Source organism: Argiope bruennichi, chromosome 11, assembly GCF_947563725.1.
Source record: "Argiope bruennichi chromosome 11, qqArgBrue1.1, whole genome shotgun sequence".
Classification (NCBI taxonomy): Eukaryota; Metazoa; Arthropoda; class Arachnida; order Araneae; family Araneidae; genus Argiope; species Argiope bruennichi.
The window spans coordinates 66,106,350-66,128,001 of record NC_079161.1 but is presented as its reverse complement, the minus strand read 5'-3'; the positions used below and the strand labels follow the sequence as shown (position 1 = coordinate 66,128,001).

The window sequence follows — 21,652 nt, the reverse complement described above, 5'->3', positions numbered from 1 at the left end:
CTCCTCGGAAATTAGACTTTGCCAAACGACTTTTACAAACTATAGTAAACTAATCATTTTTATAAGTTATTAATAATTTTTAAAGAACGAAACTAAATTTAATGAATAAATATTATGAAAACAAATTAAATATGTATTTAGATCATGGAATTGGGAAGACTACGATTTTGAACGTTGAATTCGAATCTCAAAATGCGAAGAGCAAGCAATGGGTTTTGAACTAGTATTTAAGAAAGATTAAATTTTAAAACAATATTCAAGTTAAAGGGACATTTTTCAATATCAGTTTGATGAAAGAAACCATATTTAAATGTCTTTATATCCCGTTTTGACTTTTAAATTCTCAGTTTACTGAACAAATCTTGGGTGTTTCAATGTTAGTGCATGAACAACAATGCTAAGCTTGCGCAGTCAAAGAAAATTTTAAGTAATGAAGTATAAATAATTTAACTAATCTTCATAAAACCTGCTCTAAATTCTTCCCTATGTTTTATATATTTGTACACAAAATTCGATGAAAATATGTTCCGTAATTTGGTTTTCTTTAGATTACAAAAAGTTTAATCTGTCAGTTTTATTTAAATAATTTTTTCCTTATTAATTGAAAAAACTGAATCAATCCAATGTTGATTTTTGATTCGATTTTGTGATTTGGAGTAAAGAAAGGAAATTTTTTCAATTAAAATTTCTGGCATAGGTTGTCATTTTTATTTCTCTAGCTTGAATTATATTAATGTAATAAATTGCTGCATTATATTAAAAGTAAATATGGATTGCCAGTTTATTTCCTTCAATTGAAAGTTCAGTTATATCTTGAAAGAATTACCAAATTTTCATCACCAAAATGCTTCCGACGAAATCACAAAATTTTCGCCTCAAGGCTATAGAAAAACTAATCTTGTTTGCTTCATGTTTTTAGTTTTTAATCCTCGAGAATGTACTCCCTTCGAATTTTTTTGTAAGCTTCCACTTTGAAGAGAAAGAATATGCATTTTGAAACATTATCCATCTGCTTTTAATTATATTGTTCAAAAGTGGGTTTTGATGTGCAATTTTGGAGTAAAGATCACATACTAATATTCATATATTTAGTTTCTTCCGATTTTGAGTTAGCTCTTCCATACACAAATGACAACGCGTGTTGCTAAATATTCAGCACGATTATTTATTTGGAGGAATGTTCCATTCCAAATTTTTTCCGGATTTTATATATTTAATTTTTTGCATTTTTGAAATAATGAATGGCAGATAGATTTCATATCAATAGATTTCTTGAAATTATCTCAGAAATATACAACTTGATGTAAAAACCCATATACGAAATTACATTTATTTAGCTCGTCTTTTTTAGTTACCATATTTATTGGGGAAGATCTATGATTCCAAAATCGGGCTCTCAGGCATGAAGGACGCCCAAATTGGAAAAAACCATCCAAAATATAGAGATTAAAATTTTTTGGAGATTAAAATACATTTGTTAATTCCTATTCGAGAGAGTAAAAATTTGTACATTAAACATTGTTTTCAAAATTGATAATAAATTATATTTACTTAAAAATAACATTTAAAAAATTGGAATCAGATAGAACCAAACCCAACTGGAGATTTTAAAATCTTTTTATGTGAAATCATCTTCGTTTCGAAACAAATATGTTTGATGCGTAATGCTTCTTAGCATAATGCATGTAATGTAGTAGCATATACATTTTTGTTCCTTTTTCGTTGACCGATAATGTCCACAATCTGTCATAGGCAAATAGACCAAATTTTGTGTTTGTCTAGTTACTTTCTGATATATGAACTATACGAAAAGCATTGTAATTGTCAAAACATTTAGTCCAAAAATTATATTTTTCGAACTATGCCTGTTTGAACAAGATAACGCAAAAACGTTTTCAACTTGACGAATGAAGTTTAGTAATGGCCCCTAATTTGTAGATTTCTATAAAATTTTGGACGAAATCCATTCAAAGGAAGTCTGACTGTCCAAATGCACGATAATTACAAAATGAAAAGAACTTGTTTGTTAAAATTTGGCACACAAATTTAGCATCTAAAATGTAAATTCTCATCGAATTTTGAACCACATCTGACAAAAGTTTGACCGTCTTTCGATCTCTGCTTATTGCATGTAAATACAATAACACTCAAACGCAATGACTTAAATCAATAAAATTGTATGTGATTTTATGACTATAGTTGTAATTCCGTGTCAAAATTTGGCTTCAATATTTAGTAAAAATGGCGTCCAAATGCATATTTGCACGAGAGATTGAATAAAAATATTAGATTTATGCCAAAGATTTATATTTTGTAACTATTGTTCGACACTTCCGCATAAGCTATCCGTGGCCTGACCAAAGGACCACAATTTTATGCGAGCGGAGGAATATAAGACCCTTATTGGAAAAATTTTCCAGAAATGCGAAAAAATTTCCAGACGACCACTTTTTTTTTTATTTCATCAGAATTTGTGTTGTGAAATTGAAGTAGATTTGAAAGATATGTAATTGGTGTATGAAAGGAATCTATTTAGTCTATATCATTGATAGAAAAAGCAGTCGATATAGAAAGTGCTATGTGCATCAGATTTGCGTTTCTGTGATAAAATACTTCACTTATTCTTTTTTCGCTATTTCTGTTTTTACTGGCAGCTTAGTACTTTTTGGCTGGTCAGTTATTGTAATTTTACTTGATTATGCAATCTCGAGCATATTTTGAAATATAGCAACTGAAGGAAAGTCTGATGCTGCATTTTCCCAAAATTACTTTCTTGCAGCATTAGACATTACCAGACAGATTGGACGGAATTCAATTTCGAACGGTTTACTATGCACACTTATGTACAGCTAATAACTTTAATTCAAAAAATGATAATTATCTTTCTATTACATAATTAAGTCCAGTTCTTGACATCTTTTCCATACACAACATAAAATTACCTGAGTATACATGTGGAAATTAAGTAGCGAAATCAAAAACAAAGTAGTAGTTGTGTTTTCCTTTCGACTTTCTCATTATTAATACAATATGTCGCGTTTTGTAATGCATAGTACGACAATGAAGACAGTATGGTTTTTGTATATCTACCTTTCCATCGAATGGGCCAAAATATGCTATACATCTGCATTATTTTTGATAAGGCCACTTACAACGTTTTATTTATCCAGATAGTTGCAATCGATCAGTCTATATATGGAGTAGACAATCCCATAAACGGATTTCATCCAAATATTTAATACAATCTACAACTGTGGTGATAAGACAACATGCCACATTTCGGTTGTAGAGATCCAAATTAAATTTCGTTTATCCAACTTGTTGCGTTTTTTAATTATCATGGCGACCGACAAATATAATTTTAAAAGTAATCTTCAAGAAATAAGCTCAGGCATCTTTAAGCCGATTGAAAAACCTTAACTTTATTAGATGCAGTTCACATTTCGAATAATCATAAAATGTGTCGTTCATTTAAAAAGAACGTTTTATCATGAATGTAATAGAATTATAGTGCATTTTTGGTCTTTTTTTTTACGGAGTGGATTGTAACGTAATTGTAAAGTAAATTGTAAACAAACCACAATTTTGGAGAGAAGACCACATGCCAAATTTCACTTGTCTAAATAGCTTTGCTTAATAATAATCGCATTCAGACATTCTGAAACGTACTAATCAAGAGACTGTCGACTCATTAATGAATTAGGTCCAGAATTTGATATAGATCCAGAATTCTAAAGATAAATCTACATGCTTCATTCAGCTATTTACGTTTTCGGAAGTGTAGACAATTTGTTCTAAAATTTTCTAATTTGTTAGAAGCTCGCATACCAATTTTCATGCCTTTTAGCTTTTTCAGTAATCGTATTCAGAATTCGACCGGTAGATAAACATAATTCCGTAAATGTGTGTGTGTGTGTGCGTGCGTGTGTTTTCCGGATTCAAGGAGATCTGAAACATGGAGATTCATCATGACCTTCTGAGGACTAATTTTTTGGTACTTAACTTTATTACTGAACACGTATTAGAAAAGGTAGTTTTATTTTCTATTGTATATCCATTTAATTAAGTTTTCATTTAGTATTTTACTCTTTAACAGCACGTCTATATCTATTCCAGTGTCTCTATAATAACAAACATGCGTTACTTTAATCACAGTAATTTACCTTAGGATTTTAAAAATAATTCTTTATTTCTTATGATTAAAAATAGGTAGTTTTGAACTTTTTTTTTTTTTTTTTGAAAAATAACTTTTTAGGGAAACTATTATAAAAGCCAAACAAATGTTTAAAACGAGTTCTTTCTTTAACCGTGGCGATTGAAGAAGGAGAGTTACCGCTGGCTGGTAACATTAAATGATGGAGATTCGAAATCTGTTCTTTGTTATTACTTATTCTTTAAAAAAAAAATGAAAGATAAATTGGAATTTTAGGTTTAAGATACAAAAGGCCGTCGATCAAAATCTCATCACCCAGGATGCCCCTAGGCAACTTGCCCACATGCTCTATTTCTTAAATTTCAAATTTAAAAAAATTACAATGAATGCCAATACATGGGCGGAAATAAGGTACATATATAGTATAATCTAACTAAAAATAGAAGATACGAAAACATAAACAGTAATCCGTGATGGAAGCAAGAATATTAAAACTAGAAATGACCATTCACATGAGAAAAAGGAAAGGTGGATTCAAATGTGTATGTGTTTATGTAATGATATCTTTTGTTTAAATTTAAATCCTAATTAATTTCCCATTTTTTTAAATCCTAAATTAGCCCATGCTACTTCATGTTAAAACTTTCTGTATGATAAAATCTCATGAATGAAGATAGAAGTTTATTAAGATGAGAAGAAGCAGATGTTATTAATTATTTTTGATATAGTAATTTTCAGTAAAATCTAATATACTATTTAAGTGGCAAACTTTATTATGTGAAATTTAGAAAGATTCTCTCGAATTTTTTAAAAGCAAATCATGAATTTCCATGTTTTCTTTTCTTACATTTTTACGTTAATATCATTTCAACGTATTTTTTTTTTAGAAAAGAATTCTGTGTTTCGCTCTTTAATATGTTTTTATTCGTGCTTTTATCACAATTGCTATTAGTTCTATAATTTTCAACGAAAGAGCTTTTAGGGTACTCAGTCGCAAGATATCGTGACCAAGGATCTTGTTGCTTTGACCAGGAAGTTTATAGTAAATCTGATATAAAAGTATAAACTGAAATCGTGTCATGATTGCCATTGAGATATATTGTCTTTCTATTAAGGGAAAAATAAAAATGACTGCGCGGCTAAGTTGAAAAAAAAGCTATTAGCTAAAAAAAAATCTTTCGAAAATAATTCTTTTTCAAAATTACATTGAAACCTTTTTAAGATTGTTTTCTTTTACTAACTACAAATGTTGAAAGAGCCTGCAAATAAAAGCAAAAGTCCTATTAAAAATTTAGCGATCCAAATGCTTTCACTTCACTTTAAAAATCATAGTTTTGGAAAATCAAGTCTTTTGGAAGCTATCCCAAGCATCTTCAAAGTTATCCAAATATTAAAATTTTTTATTTTACATATTTAAAAATTTTTTATTTAGACTAATAATCGTGGATTTTAGTGTAATAACTGTACATTTCTTGAGGCAGAATTGAAATATCACAAGGTCGTGCTTGAAAAACCTTGAAATCCCACTGGACCCATTGAATGGAGAAAGTAGGATGAAGTTTGCCTTTGACATTTCGTCTGACATTCTCTTTAGCAAAACGCTCTGGAGAACTCGATTCGTTAGTTTGAATGAAACCTCTTTATTTTGGCGCTCAGTTGTGCACCATTTTCCTTTGGTCCTCATTATTTTCAGTGGTTGAAAGAAAAAAATCTTTATAATTCCGCAGGTATTTGAATAGTGTGGCTTTTAAAACCATAGGATACAGGATTTTTAAAGACATACATTCAGTTCAAAATGGTATATCTAGAATCCGAAATTAAATGCTTTAATCGAAATCAGTTAAGTTTTTGACGGAAAAAAAAACTAAAAATTTAATTTAATTTTCTTGCAATTTTTTTTAAAGTAAGAAAATTTTTGTGAGTTGTTATGAAACGATGTAAAATATCAAAGTATGTACGATAAAGTGAATTATAGTTTATCACATGTTTTGCAATAGAAATTCAAGAAAGAATAATTATATATATTTGTTAGTTTAGAAGAGTTATTGCTGTTCATGCGTTATAATTATATATTGTCAATTACTTTAAAAAATTAGGCTGGCCAATGTTTGCAAACTTGAAATGTTAGAAAAGAAAAAGACTACAAGTATTTCAAATTTAGATTATTTTTCACCATTTGAAAAAGCATCATTAATATATTATTCGAAGTAATACACAAAACAGTAGTTCTTTAATATAAATAAATTCAAAGCCTTGAAAAAATTCTTTAAAAATAACAACACTGTTGTCAAATATATACAGAAATGAAATTACAAAGGCAGATAATAAATTAATCCTAGAATAAAAAAATAAAAACAAATATATCGCCACGTGCATGAATATAATCGTTATGAAATGATATTTCGACTCGCAGGACTTGAATAATGTGGCAGACAAAACCTCAGCAGATGTATTCAATTGAAGACATAGCATAAAATGTTTGACATAATAATTTGCTCAGTGTGCCAAACGATTTTTTTTTTTCCCCTTTTCTTTTCTAGATTTGCTAAACCTACCGACATCAAAATTCATAAACGGATAAAAATAATAAAAATAAATAAATAAAAATAATAAGAGAAAGAAAGATGCCAGAGTGGCGCAAGGTAAAGCTTAATAGGGATTTTTTTTTTTATTATTATTCTTAAAAATTAAAATATTTGAAGTTTTCTCAATTCCGTTGTCTGATATTGTAAATATAATAATACTCTAAAATAATACTCTTAATGAAATTTTTTTAACTTTCCTGGCTCTCATGTATACTTCCTCAATATGGCGTACTTATTTCTTCATATAGTGAAAAGAATCAAGTATGTATTTTGTAAAAGCATTTCCTACCATTGGCAGTTTTTACATGACCGCACTTGCTCCGAAACATGTTAATGTCCAAATTTTTATTCAAAAGACCCCATATTAAATTTTGCTCACTTAAAGGTACAAAGTACGTTGAAATCAAAATTTCTAATTTTCTGAGATATTATTTTGAAATTTTCTTGGCAATTTTATGATATCAATTTTATGCTGTAAATTTTTTTTCAAAATTCAGGGTTAAATTTCGATTTTTTTTTTTTTAAGAAAATGGAAAAATTGTATTAAAATATTATAAAACTTCAAATTGTTCCATGCGCATTAAAATAGTAAATATGTATATATTTTTAATTTTTTAGACAGGCATTTTAATTCTGCGCAATAATTTGCTTTCTTAAAATACAATTTTTACTTCAAAACTTATTTGACATTTTTTGAAAATCATCGTAGTAACATTGCTCGAGGTCTTCAATAAAAAGAATTCTAAGATTAATAAATGATCTGTTCATTCAAAATTATGTCATTGCATGCTTATAGAGCATAATAGAACAGTTTCAGAGCTATAAATAAAAATGTAATAGGTTGGAGTATTTTAAAATTAGGATAGCACCGTCAAACTTCATTTTGAGAAAAAGCTAAAAATATTTTTTAATGGTTCATATAGAACCGAAATATAATTCAAACAACCTCCATTTGTTTAATATACATTTTTATTTAAAAAAAATTATGCTTTTTATGAACTATTTGAAAATATATATATAATACTATCTGACCCGGCCACGCGTTTCTGTGGCTAAGGTTTTTGTTATATTACATAGTAGTAATCTATTCAAGGGAAACGGTAGGAGAACACCAGTCATGGGGACCACCATGCTTTTTTACACAGATGCCATTTGTAAAAAAACATGGGGACCTCCATGATTGATTTTCTACTACCGTTGATATTGAGCAAAAATCAATAAAAAAAAATTTAAATTTCTTTATTTTTTGTATTCAAGTTTGTAACAAATGAGTACAAAGTTGTTAGTAAAAAACACGTAACACTTAAACTTATAAATGAGATAGGTAGGGCAGATAGTTTTAAATCTTTGACAATAATATTTATTACTTTGAATTATAAATACTTTTAATTTCATTACAAGAAGTGTGGCAATTCAGTTGCCATGGTAATGCATTTGAAGTGCCAAAAAATATTTCCAATGTCTACTAATTGGGAAAAATTTAAATTTATCGCTGCAAGCGAACCGTAGTGGCAACGATAAAGTTTATTATTGGAAGTTGAATTTGAGTATAAAATTAAATCAATTTCAAGGAATAATTGCTGATTATGTTTAAAACAAAATTGTGGAATTGTATTCAAAATAAAAATATCTTTTCAGAACTAATTTATATACTGAAATCGAATGTATAATCGATGAATTGAAAAAGAAGTGTTTTTTTTTATTCTGATAAATAGCTTTTAATTTTGAAAAGCATAATATAGGAAAAGTTAAAGTAGCAAAAAGGAAAAAGAATATTGAAATATTAATAATGCTGGATAGTATTATGAATGGATTTTTTTAAATGAAAGAATGCATTATAAAAATCGGGGGATTGAAGTCAGTGAGTTTTTGATTTATCAAAAATACAAACCGACAGACCTCTTGTTGGATTTGACTCAAAATTTGATAGATGACTAACTAAACTGTAGATATTAAATCAGTATACTGTATCTTATCTATGAAGCTCTCTTCTTTTTGTAGTTATCGTGTTATGTTCTAACAGCCGGACAAACGGACTTCCTCTGAATGGATTTGAAGCAAAATTTGATAGAAAATTACAAATACTGGTATAGCACCACCAAATTCACCCGTCTAACTGAAAGCGTTTTTGAATTACCTTTGTCATAGACAGACATTTTCCAAAAATGTGGGTTTTTTTTCTTCTTTCGGACTCAGGTAGGTCTGAAAAGTTTAGTTTGATCAAAATCTAGAGTTCGTATTTTTTGACAATTACAATATTTCCTCTGTACTATTTATGCGAGAAAGTAATAATCATAAAGGAAAAGGAATTATCAAAATGAACATAAGTCTGATACTTTAAAACATCTGTACATGTTGTTTAGTATTAGATATTATTACAAAACTGTAATTAGCTGTGTGAAGAATACCCAATTTGCTTTAGTTTTGTTTCGATAATGGTTGGTTTTTTCTTAATATTATTTATTCATTATCATTATTATTTTTGGTTGTTTTACGTCAGAAGTACGAAAATGTTTTTTGTAAAATACAGTTTTTTTAATTTCTGAGGGGAATTTTGCGAATTTCCATTTCTCGTTTGGCATCTTTAATTTCATTTTCTTTTTCAAAAGAAACAGTGTAAAGTGAATGGCGATTTTGAAAGAGATATATAAATAACCTCTTTGGAATGGGAAGCATTTAACGATGCAAAGAAACGCCTTGATGTGTAAAATATATTTTGAATATAAAAAACAGATTCTTCAGTTTTGGTTTCTTTCCCATTTTGTCGAATAACGGTTGATTTAATTTGAATTCCTCAATGAATCTGCTCAAGCGAATTAAAAAGATGTCTTATTTATAGTGTTTAATAGAAAAAGTAATATCAAATGAAAATGACTTTTTTCTCTAAATCTTCAAGAATTTTTGCGTTTTGTTTTTGATGTTTTGTCGAATAAAACGTTTTTTTTAAAAGCGATTGGTTTTTTTTTTCTCTATCGTATTTATATACTTCGCTATTGCAGTTTACGTAGATTTAAAAAAGAATATCAATAGGGATTAATCAAAATTCCTTGTTGAAATCATTAGTGGATTGAAAGGATCACAAAATTATGGAACATTTTTAAAAGTATACATATATTTTTGGAGTTGTATTTAATTCCTGAAGTTTAAATTCAGCAGTAAAATTTTCATTAAGTACTAACAGTAATTACAGTTTACATTTATAACTTCATAACCAATTTTTCTTCCTCGTGTATGAAGTATAGAGATGCTATTGTTAGCTTCAAAAAATTCGAACTGGAGATTTTGCAGAATCTCCACGTTTTAGATCTGCCTCAATTCGGAAAACACATTTATCTGTCTGTGACAAAAATAACGCGAAAACGCTTTGAGCTAGAGAGATGAAATTTGGTGTACGATCTTTACACCAATATTGTAGATTTCTATCGAATTTTGAGTAAAATCTATTCAGAGAAAATCTACTTGTCCGGCTATTCAAATATAAATTAACACAATAACTGCAAAATGAAGATAGCTGTACAGATAAGATTCGGTCAGATTTAATATCTATAATGTAGTCGGCTATCAAATTTTGAGTCAAATCCAACAAGGGATTGACCGTCTGTCCGACTGTGCTTTCAGAAACATGTAAATGCGATAACTAAAAGCACAATGGCTTAAATACATGAAATTTAATATGGAATTTTGTGACTACGAATATAAAATTGTGTCAAATTTTTGTTTCAATCGATCAGGGAAAACGCGTCTAAAATACAAATTCGGTTTTCGGATTCTGTTAACCACATGCCAAGGATGAATCGCGAAAAAATTCGCCAAGTATTGTGCGATAGATTCAGTAAAAATGCTAAATTCACGCTAAAGATTAATAATTCGTAATGACTGTACACAAATGTCATGCAAGACATTCTCTGTTATAATCCCTTTATTAAAGAGTATGCGAGAAATTTTTGGGAAAATCACTCCGCTGATTAAAATTTGTTTTAATTCGGTTGACTGACATTGCAGATTTCTTTTCTTGTGTATCTAAAACCGTAACGCGTATCCTGGGATTTGTTTGGTCTACGTCTGCTGTTGTTATAATTTTGTGCAGAAATAAGTATACACAGAAATTATTGGACCACCTTTATTATTATTTTTTTATAATATAAAGAGAAATTACTGTACTCTTCAATAAATTCGACCTCGAGATTTAGATGCATGTCCACGTTTCGAGTCTCCTTGTGTCCGAAAGAAAAATCATTTTGGTAATTATGTCTATGAGCAAGAAACAAAATTTAAAGACATTTGTTAAATTTTGACCAACGGGAAGTGTTTTTGTCTGCGCGTCCGTTTCGAAAAATATGAACAGGAAACTCAAAATCGCAAGGAAACTGAATGGATGAAATTTGGAGCATAGTTTCATCATCAGAATTGTGAAATGTATCCCATATTTTGGACAAAATCTAGCCGTATGTACTGAAAACCAGGGAAGGGCGAAGAACAAAATGACTTACATTCGTATTCCTCAAACTTCATCAAATTTTGGATGCTGCTAGTGGCCTACACTGCTAGATACTAAAAATTTGCACAGTAGAATCACTGCAGCTATTTCGTTGCTTGTTCGATGACGTTCTTGTAACTGGCGTATTTAAATTTTCAAGATCTGCAACGTAAGATCGCGCTGACTAGCAAGGAATATGTTTAGTCATATATGATTGCCTTAAGCAATGCATTACTCGTAATCATTTTTTATTTGTGTCTTATTTTTATTAATTTTACAAAATTCTATTCGAAATTTAATGTATTTAAGTCGTAGCGCCTTTAAGTTATCGCGTTTACATGTTCTTGAAAGTACACTTCGTACACACATCGGTCAATCCTTCTTTGAATTTGGCTCAAAATGCTCAAAATTTGACAGTTGTCTACACTATGGATAGTAAATCTGCGTGCCCAATTTTATCTATCTAGCTCTCTTCGTTTTGCTAACTAGCTTCCTTCCAATAACAACCTGTCAGACAGACTTCCTTTAAACCGATTATTTTCAAAATTTGACGGAAATCTACAAATATGGCGTGAAGATCGTATACCAAATTTCCTCAGCTGAAAGCATGTTCGAGTTATCGACAGGCAGACGGACATTTTCCAAAAAAATATTTTTCGAATTCTGGAGGGGGAAGGGGTCTAAAACATAAAAGATTCGTTTTTTTTAGATTCTTTTCGAGTTTTTTTTTTTTTTTTTTTTTTTTTTTTTTTTGTCAAATACAATACTTTCTCTATAATTCGAAAGCGAGAAAGTGAAAAATAAATCTGTTAACTTGATCAATTGTTAACATCGTCATCTTGTCTTGGTTCCCCGCTTGATCTGTGTAAATCAAAGATACAACAAGATTTAATATTATGGTTATGACACCAAAATTGTATATTTGCATAACATTTTCGATTGAGTTAATCGAAAGGATAATTTAAAAAATGCATATTCCAGCTTTACAAAAAAAAAGGGGGGGGACTAATGTACATTTAGCTAAAAAATTAAAGATAAGATTTTTCATCTCTTAAAAATCTAAATTTATCATTAATTTATATCGAAACTCAAAGCATGTTCGTTTTGCTAATCAAATGACTTCTATGGTAGTTAGCATTTTAAACATTTTTCTTCTTCCAACCAATTAAAATGTGGGTTTCTGATAGGATTAACTATTTATTCTGAAACTAATAGAAGATGTACTTGTCTAGGCAGGCTGTTATCCTGTTTGTAAAACTCGGGTATGATTGTCATAGATTAAATAACCAAAATTCCAGGGAAATATCTCATGCTCTTCTGCAGACTATTTGAGAAATAAAAAAAAAAGTTATCTGTAGTACTCTTTAGAAGTAAATATATAATGACATTAAAAGTTTTGTCTCCCTGCAGCAGGATCTTCGCAATGTATAATTGTTCACGGACATTCAAATCAAAACTAAATTATGAAATCGGATTAAATATAAAATAATAACAATTGCTGACCTTAGAATCATTAACATTTACAAAAATTGAGCATTTAAAAATGCTAAGTTTACAATTCCGTAATTTAAGAAAAAGAAAGAAAGAAAAAACTGTATTAGTTGCGAGACGCCAAAAGAGAAGTTGGGATTTCTCGTATGATAAAGACGACGACCAAAACGGTAGAGATATTTTAACTTTTCCCAACGTTCGAGATGTCAGCGGATGATTATATGATACTAATATTTTCAGAAATTGGCGGAAATTATCTTTTTCACATTATTATGGAATATAGGATCAATGTTCAAACCCACGACGACCGACCCTACTCTACAAGCTGTAAGACTCGCTGGGAAATTGCGGAACCTATATACATATGCTGCATCACAATGAAATTTCGTAAGCCTAATAACCACACTTTGCTTGCGCGAACAGTTTTTGGAATTGCAGATCAAAGGTTATAGCTTGTAGTTGTTCTGGTGCTAGAAAACGGCTCTTGATTGCAGATGATGATTCTTCATTGCAAACAACAGTTCTTGATTTCAAATAATGGTTACAGACGTCGAGATCTTTACAGGAGAAAACCAGGAACATAAAGTCAGTGACATTTCAAACATAAATAACGACCCATTTCCTAAGACAGTAGTTAAACTAGTGGGCGTGGTCTTCCCAAAACTTTCTTGCGTACTCTGTGATAAACTTCTCATGTCAGAGTATGCCTTACATGTCATTAATGTTCAGTAGTTACGAAATATTAACTTTTGGCGTTGATTTAGCATTTTTACTTCCTTGGCGAGTTATGAGGCGATTAATCCCTGACATGCGTTAATAATATTCTAAAAACGAATTTTTAATTCAGGCATGATTTTTCTACTAAAGTGAGACAAATATTTTACACAAAATTGCACTTGTAGACAAAAGAAATCCCATATCAAATTCGATATATTTAAGTCACTGCGTCTTTGAGTTATCACGTCTATATGTTTCTGAAAATACAAACAGACAGATAGTCTACCCCTTGTTAGATTCGGCACAAAATTTGAAAAATGTCTACATTATAGATACTAATTCTTGTATCTCTCTAGCTCTTTTCATTTTGTAGTTATCGTGTTAAATATATTCGAACAGACAGACAGACAGACTTCATCTGAATAGATATTACTCCAAATTTGATAGAAATCTACAAATTCGATGTAAACATCGTATACCAAATTTCAACCGTCTAACTCAAGGTGTTTTTGAGTTATCTTTATCAGAGATAAACAGACGGACATTTTTCAGAAGTGTGTTTTTTAAACTCATGGAAGTCATGGAACATGGAGATTCATCAAAATATCGAGTTTGTGTTTTTGCTGATTACAACGCTTTCTCTATACTACATATACGAGAAAGTAAAAAAGTAATTTTTCTGTGCAAATTAACTAAAAAATTAAGTGAAAAATTAAAATTTCAACGTTTATTGTTCAGATCCCTTGCAGGTGCCAGTACTTTTTATGCTGCATAAAAGTAAGAAATCATTTTATATTGCCCACGCATAGAATCCATTTTTATGCTTCCATTTTCCATAGAGTCTGAACTAAAGCACTTTCTCTATCCGCGCAGCTGTGAGCGAAGATTCGGGTAAAAGAACTTATCGGCGTTTTTTGTAGTTTTCCGTAATTTTTCTCTATACTTCTGTAGTTTTCAAATACTTTGCGTAGTAACTACGAAATTCCGTGGCTGTTGGAGGGTATGAAAAATGAAAAAATCTTTTTCAAATATTTATATCGGGGAGTGCTACAATTCAACGAACCTAATAGAAGAACCGTCAATGCATTTAGTATGCATATTGTTTTGCATTAAACTATCGCTATAATGTAGAAATTTAAAATTAAATGACGATGGTGAAAGGTAGATACCATTAATAGAGATGAAGATATGAAACCACAAATGATGATGCGATTTTAATAAACCCCCCAAAAAGACTGATCACACTGGGGGCGGGGAGATCATATTGTTCAAAATATAATAGAATTTACTTGGTAAAACATAGTTATTACAAATTACCAATCTTTTAATATTTTATATTGTTATGAATTTGTTTTATTGCTTCGCTGCATAAGGAATCTCCTGCTAAGGAAGATAGCTTTACAGGCAGATCTAACGGACATTGGATCAATAATCCCCGCATTTCCCAATAACTCCATTAGGATTCGAATTCCTAATTGATACATAGTTTACAATTTGATATCTATCTATAAGTCGAGTACCAAAAACTATATATCAAATTTTAATTATTTAGCCTCATGTGTTTTGAACTGCCGCATTCAAGTATGCACGAATGGGTAGATCAAAAAGCAATCAACCCACTAGAGATTTTTATCCAAAATTGAATACAAATCTATGTTTCTAGTGATAAAACAAAAGTACTTGGGAGTAATTAATTTTAATGGTCTAACAATAGATCGTTCAGAGATATTGCTACATCATGCATCGCGCTATCTACAGATAATATGCTTGGTTTAAACATTTTAAATTAAAACTAGCCACCTTCGGCGAGTAGTTGTTTGTCCACGATATGTCGACCAAAGATAAACTACAGCATGAATCGCAGCAAATGAAATTATTATTTTTAATTATACTTGTACAATAATCGTAAGGCATCAAGCAGAAAATAGGCGAAATCGGTCCGATTATTAAGGTTGTGAGTTGTATCAAGATATTATTTTACGATATTTCTCGAAAATGATGGACAAGCGACCACTAATGGCGTATCTAAATGAAACGAGTTTTCATCTGAAACAAAAATTGAAGGAATCAGACCAGTAGTTGGGGGTGGAAGACTGGTACTTTGGTTTTCCTTATTATTATAAATATATAGACATTCTGACGCACTAAATGTTTATCGCATGAGAATATAAGAATAATTATAAAGGGAGTCCCAAAATCAACGCAGGATTTGAATTTACACCATTCGTGCAGTGAAGTGTTGGCAATCCTATTAAAAAACTTAACTGATAGTTTAGGGTTAGTAAAAATGGATAGAACAATGTGTTTTCATTGTTGAATAATATTTCAAAAATAATGAAAGTCTGGCGGCCACAGTTCGAAAATTTGAGAATTGGCCCTTAGATCGTATTATTTAACACCATTGGATTTTTTTTTTTTTGTGGCTATTTGAAGTCAAAGGTCTATATTAACAAGCCTACAAGCACGCGTGCATTGAAGGAGGAAATTCAATGAAATTCAGCCACATTTATGCAAAATGGTCGTGGAAAATTTCGACAAAGAACGCGTATGTGCCAGCAAATTCGCGGAGGCCATTTGTCATATGTTTATTCCATACATAACCCAATCCTATGTACTTTACGATTTAATAAAATATAACAATTTAAAGAAAAAACTGTTCTTTATTTAATTCAAATTTTGTGTTAGCAAGTTGATCTATTGTGTAACGCTCTATTTTTACTAACCCGAAATTATCAGCTACCAAATGTGTGTGTGTTTTTTAATAGGCTCCAAACACTTTACTTCACGAATGGTGGCAAATTTAAATCTTGTTTTAATTTTGAGACACTCTTTAAAATGTCTGATAATGAAAAATAAGATTAAAATATTACAAAGATTAAAAGCAGACACATTTAAACACCTACGATATTTTTCGAGACGAAATGAAATAAAATATGATTTCTAAAGAACATATTTTTAAATGAAGATACAAATATAATTCATGTTTCAAAAGGAATAATAACCACTTCAATTTCATGCACAGGAGACGCAAAAATGGTAATCAATTGGAAAACGCCCTCACACACTGAAACAAAAGCCAGAGAGACGTTTAAAAAAATAAAGAGAGTCTGCGGATGCAGGGGCTTCTAACAGGATTAGTTTATCGGGAGAAACCTTACAGAAGGACCTATCTCGCTCAGAATCCGCCCACGCGAAGAAGAAGAATCGCTTTCAGCTGAACGAAGCAATTATTTAGAAATTAATACCATTCCAATTCAGTTCTCATAGTTATCCGATATGGTTATGGTTAAAAAGGATATTGAATTGAACAGACGGTTTTATCTTTTAAATCTTCTTAATATCAGAGGTAATCACTTACGAAACATGGAAGTGACATTTTAACAGCAATGAAAAATCAATCTTGTCTTTTAAACGAAATTACTTTAGAATTGAATAAATTAAATTCTTTAGAAATATCTATATTTCACTAATTTGTTTATGCTACTTTGTATGTTATATATCGGTAAGTGCTACTGATGAGCGGGTAACCAGTGTTGGAGGGTGTGATTTAAAATCTGGTTAATTGTCATCATTTAGAGTTCCAATGATTAACCTAAATATATATATATATATATATATATATATATATATATATATATATATATATATATATATATATATATAATAAAAACAAACAAAGCGAGAAAGCAGAAAAATGAATAATAAGCTGAAGATATATTGGTTGGATTTGTGAGTCAATCATTCTTAAAAGACGCCCAAACTCGATCACAGTGCAATGGGGGGGGGATAACAAGTATTACTTTTATTTTGTTTGGCGATGTTCGAGCTGCTCTAATCATAGATTAAATACCCCCTCCGCATATTCTTTCTTCAAATTTCTAATCTTTTTCCTATTGATTTGCTTTTTTTCTTTTTTCGTTAACTATCGTTTAATTATGATTTTACTCCCCTATTGTTCCAGGGAAAACTGTATTACTGTCCAGTATTCCAGAAACTATTCAGTATTTGTCTGTTTTAGTACGCATTCGTTTTCTTTGGTTAAATGTCACCCTTGGTGGAAAGAAATATCAATGTTTGAAATGCTTCTGTTTAATACTTACATTTTAACCTTGCTTATTGTTAATGGTTTTCTTTGTTATTGTATTAGAATATTAATTTATTGATTGAAAGACCTTGCTAGTTAAAATGAAATCACTGAATGTAATTGCTTTTTTCTTTTCTTTTCATAGTCAGCCGGCTGCATTGTGAAAGTGAGTCGTTTAAAATGGACCTGATCCTGGATGTCAACACTCAGGCATATCCCATGGATCTAGGTGAGTGCTCGTATCACTTATTTTTGTGTTTTAACCATTTCGAAAATTTGAGTATTAACCTGGCAAATAGAAATAATCTTAGTGTAAATAAAAATTATTGTTGCAATGTATGCATTTTCCTAATCCCTACCGAAACAATTGAGCCGAATTCAACCACATTTTACTCACCTTACATGTATTTGTTATACATGAGGAAGTATTGACATGTATTTGTTATACATGAAAACATGAGGAAGAATACTGTCAACATTTCAAAATATAAAAATTAATTAAATATTCATTTAATTAGAAATTAACAATTTTTTATTTTAATTTCAACGCATCTTTTGGCAGTGCTGTTATTGGCTCTAAAGTAATGGTTTGATCGTTGATCGTGCTTTAAACACTTAAACGAAGACGGTGTTCACTATTTGTGAACAAAATTTGTTCTACTAACAAAAATTAATAACTTATGGGGAAAATTGGTTATCGGGGGTTTTTAAAAATCGTCTAGGCTCAATAAATAATCTTAATTAATTAAATGCAGACGATAAAGATTTAAAACCATCAAAATACAGGGTGGTCAAAAAAAACTTCCCCTATATATGAAACCCTAGCGGCCTATCCGCTCAAACAATCGAACCAAAATTTCAGACATGGTTGTTTGAAGGTATGCGCTGGAGATTGTGGTGATTCTAAACAACGCAGAGCTCACGGTTATGGTTACAGTGAGAGAATTTCGAAATTTTCGAATGGCAACACCCACTTTTTCCTTGCTCAAATTGATCAGCGTATTGAAAAACCACAAATGACGTTGGAACGATTAACGTGTGACGAAAATTGCCGGCGTAAAGCATTTGCAAAGAAGAGCATTATAAAGGACTAATGACAATACAGAGAGGAAAGAAAAAAAAGCTTTTATTGGAGTGGAAAGTTATAATTACAGGTTTTCAACGTATTCGCCTTCGCAGGCGACAACGCATTACATTCGGAAGATTGTGGACAACAATATCGAACGTAACATGAAAGAAGGGATCTGCATAACTTCACACGTGTTATGACATCTTGCAATTCTGACACATCTCGTGGGCCAGGCGTGTACACCTTAGATTTCAGATAGCCCAAGAAGCAGAAATCCATAGAAGTGTGGTCGGGGGATCGCGGTGGCCACGAAACCGCAAAGTTATGAGAGATGACTCTATCACCAAAGTGTTGTTGCAACACAAAGTGTTGTCGACACATCGGGTGACGTGTGGAGGAGCCCCATCTTGCATCCATACAATGTCACTAATGACATTTCGTTGCTACTGTTTAACCCTGTGAATTATGCAAGGTGCGTCAAAGCTCTTCCTCTCTGTGTTGTCTTTAGTCCTTTATAATGCTCTTCTTTGTAAATGCTTTACGCCGCTAATTTTCGTCACATACTAATCGTTCCAACACCATTTGTGGTTTTTCAATACGCTGATCAATTTGCGCAAGGAAAAAGTGGGTGTTGCCATTCGAAAATTTCGAAATTCTCTCACTGTAACCGTAACCGTGAGCTCTGCGTTGTTTAGAATCATCACAATCTCCAGCGCATATCTTCAAACAACCATGTCTGAAATTTTGGTTCGATTGGTTGATCGGATAGGCCGCTAGGGTTTCATATATAGGGGAAGTTTTTTTTTTTTTTGACCACCCTGTATTTTGTTTGTTTTAATATTTTATTCAAAAGTAACTTTTACATTCAGAATTTTAGTCCAAAGCCACGCGGGCATATCATTTAGTCATATACAAGAGATAAACATTTAATTATACCATCTATTATTCTCACAAAATTTAATCTATTTTCAGATAAGCGAAATGATTTTATAATGACCATTTCAATTTATTGAAAATCGAATCTAAAATACAAATTCCTCTTTGTCCACGTATGTTTTGAGTTAGAAATCCACTTTAGACGATAGACCTCTGCAGAATTGCTCTGGAATCAATCTGATTTTTGAAACTGCCCTAATTAGACCATTAAGAATTAGTTATACTAAAATTTGCCAGATAGAGGGGATTATGTCATTAAAACATTGAACTAAAATCGCATCTCGCAAAGTTCACTTACAAAGGAAAATGGAAGTTGTGATTTCACCCAAAACTTTCTCGGATACTCTTTAATAAATTTTTCATGCCAGAGGACGCCTTATATGGCATTGGGGTACAATACTTATGAAATGTTTTTTCGCGTGAATTTAGCATTTTTACTGAATCTATCGTGTTTCCTAGGCTAGTCATTTAGTGATTAATCGCTGGCATGCGTTAATAATATCCAAAAAACGAATTTTTATTTCAGGCTTGATTTTCTTTATTAAATTGGAACAAAAAATTTTACACAAAACTGCACTTGTAAGAAGAAAAAAAATGCCAAATTTGATAAATTTAAGTCATTGTGTTTTTGAATTATCACGTTTATTTATTTCTTTAAGTATAAACCGACATACACTCAATCCGTTGTAGGATTTGACACAAAAATTGGCAGGTTTATACACTATAGTTATTAAATTTGTGTACCAGATCTTATCTATTTAGCTCTCATCGTTTTGTAGTTATCGTATGAATTTATATTGGAGCAGACGGATTTTCTCTGGGCAGATTTTGCTTAAAATTTGATAGAAATCGGAAAATTTGGTGTTGTTATTGTTGCTTATCCCCCTTGGATGTAACACCAATTCAAACCAAGTCCAAGAGATGGTTGCAGTAGCTTCTGCCCTGAGCACCCGGAGGCAGAAGTCTGATTTTAGCTCACATGAAGATGACACTCACACCCTCGCTTACTTAGGGGAGGGGGGCTCTATACACACTTCAAAAGATAGGACACATGGTAAGGAACAACCATGCTCGAAACAGGACTCGAACCCGGGACGCCCATATCACGAGGAAGACGCGCTACCCTAGGCCAGGCGCCGGCAAATTCGGTGTAAAGACCGTATACGAGATTTCAGCCGTCTGACTCAAATCGTTTTTGAATTGTCTGTCGCAAACTGACGGAAATCTGCTTTTTGAACTTGGAAAAATCTAAAACATGGTGATTTATCAAAATCTCAAGTCATAATTTTCAAATTCTGAAAATATGTATAATTTAACATATCTGACATAATTCTCTTAAACTTTCGGAGATTTTTTTCCCCCTGTCATAACTTATTTTGTAACATGTTTTCTTCTTTCTTCTTTTGGATCAAGATATACTGCAAATCAGATAATTCTTTCGCTTTTTTTTTTTTTTTTTTTTTTTGACAATTCATTTTGTTTCTTGCAAGTAAAAGACGTTGTATCTTCTCTTCCACTGTCATTACAAGTATCAGAGGATCATCCAGTTTTCATTCGCCCTTTCGATTATTTCTTTTCTATTTCTTTCTTCCTTACCTGAAAATCCTCCGCCGTCCGACTGCTTTTACAATTTATGCGACTTCTCTGGCTTCGTTGTCAGTCGATCAATATTCTTTCAGTTGTTGACAACTTCTGACTAGCGTCGATGCCATCAAATATTCAATGGGGGCATCTTAACGTACCACATATTAGTGAAATTCCAGCGAATAGTTTCAAATGAAATGGAAACAGTTAAGTATACGCTTATTTTGAAAACACGCTTTTGATCGAAAATCATGATTATTATTTTTTTTTAAAAAATATTTATCTAAAATCTTATTTTCCTTTACTTTCTAATATATATACTATAGAGAAAGTATAGCAATCGTCAAACAATTCGAACTCGAGATTTTGATGAATCTCCACGTTTTTGACCACCCTGAGTTCAAAAAAGGCATTTTTGGAAAATGTCCGCCTGTGACAAAGATAATTCAAAAATGCTTTAAGATAAACGAATGAAATTTGATATACTTTCTTTGCATCAAACTTGTAGATTTTTATGAAGTTTTGAGTAAAATCATTTCAGAGGAAGTTCGGTTGT

The 21,652-nt window shown here is 31.0% G+C and overlaps 1 protein-coding gene across 1 annotated transcript in view; it reads left to right on the top strand.

The window, feature by feature from the left end:
• The window catches only part of LOC129957254 (DNA-directed RNA polymerases I, II, and III subunit RPABC3-like), a 127,382-nt gene that overhangs the window by 43,651 nt on the left and 62,079 nt on the right, over positions 1-21,652 (top strand). Inside the window, exon 2 of the mRNA XM_056069508.1 lies at positions 17,653-17,736. Within this exon, the coding sequence (XP_055925483.1) occupies positions 17,653-17,736 (84 nt within the window). The remainder of the gene's footprint in view (positions 1-17,652; positions 17,737-21,652) is intronic.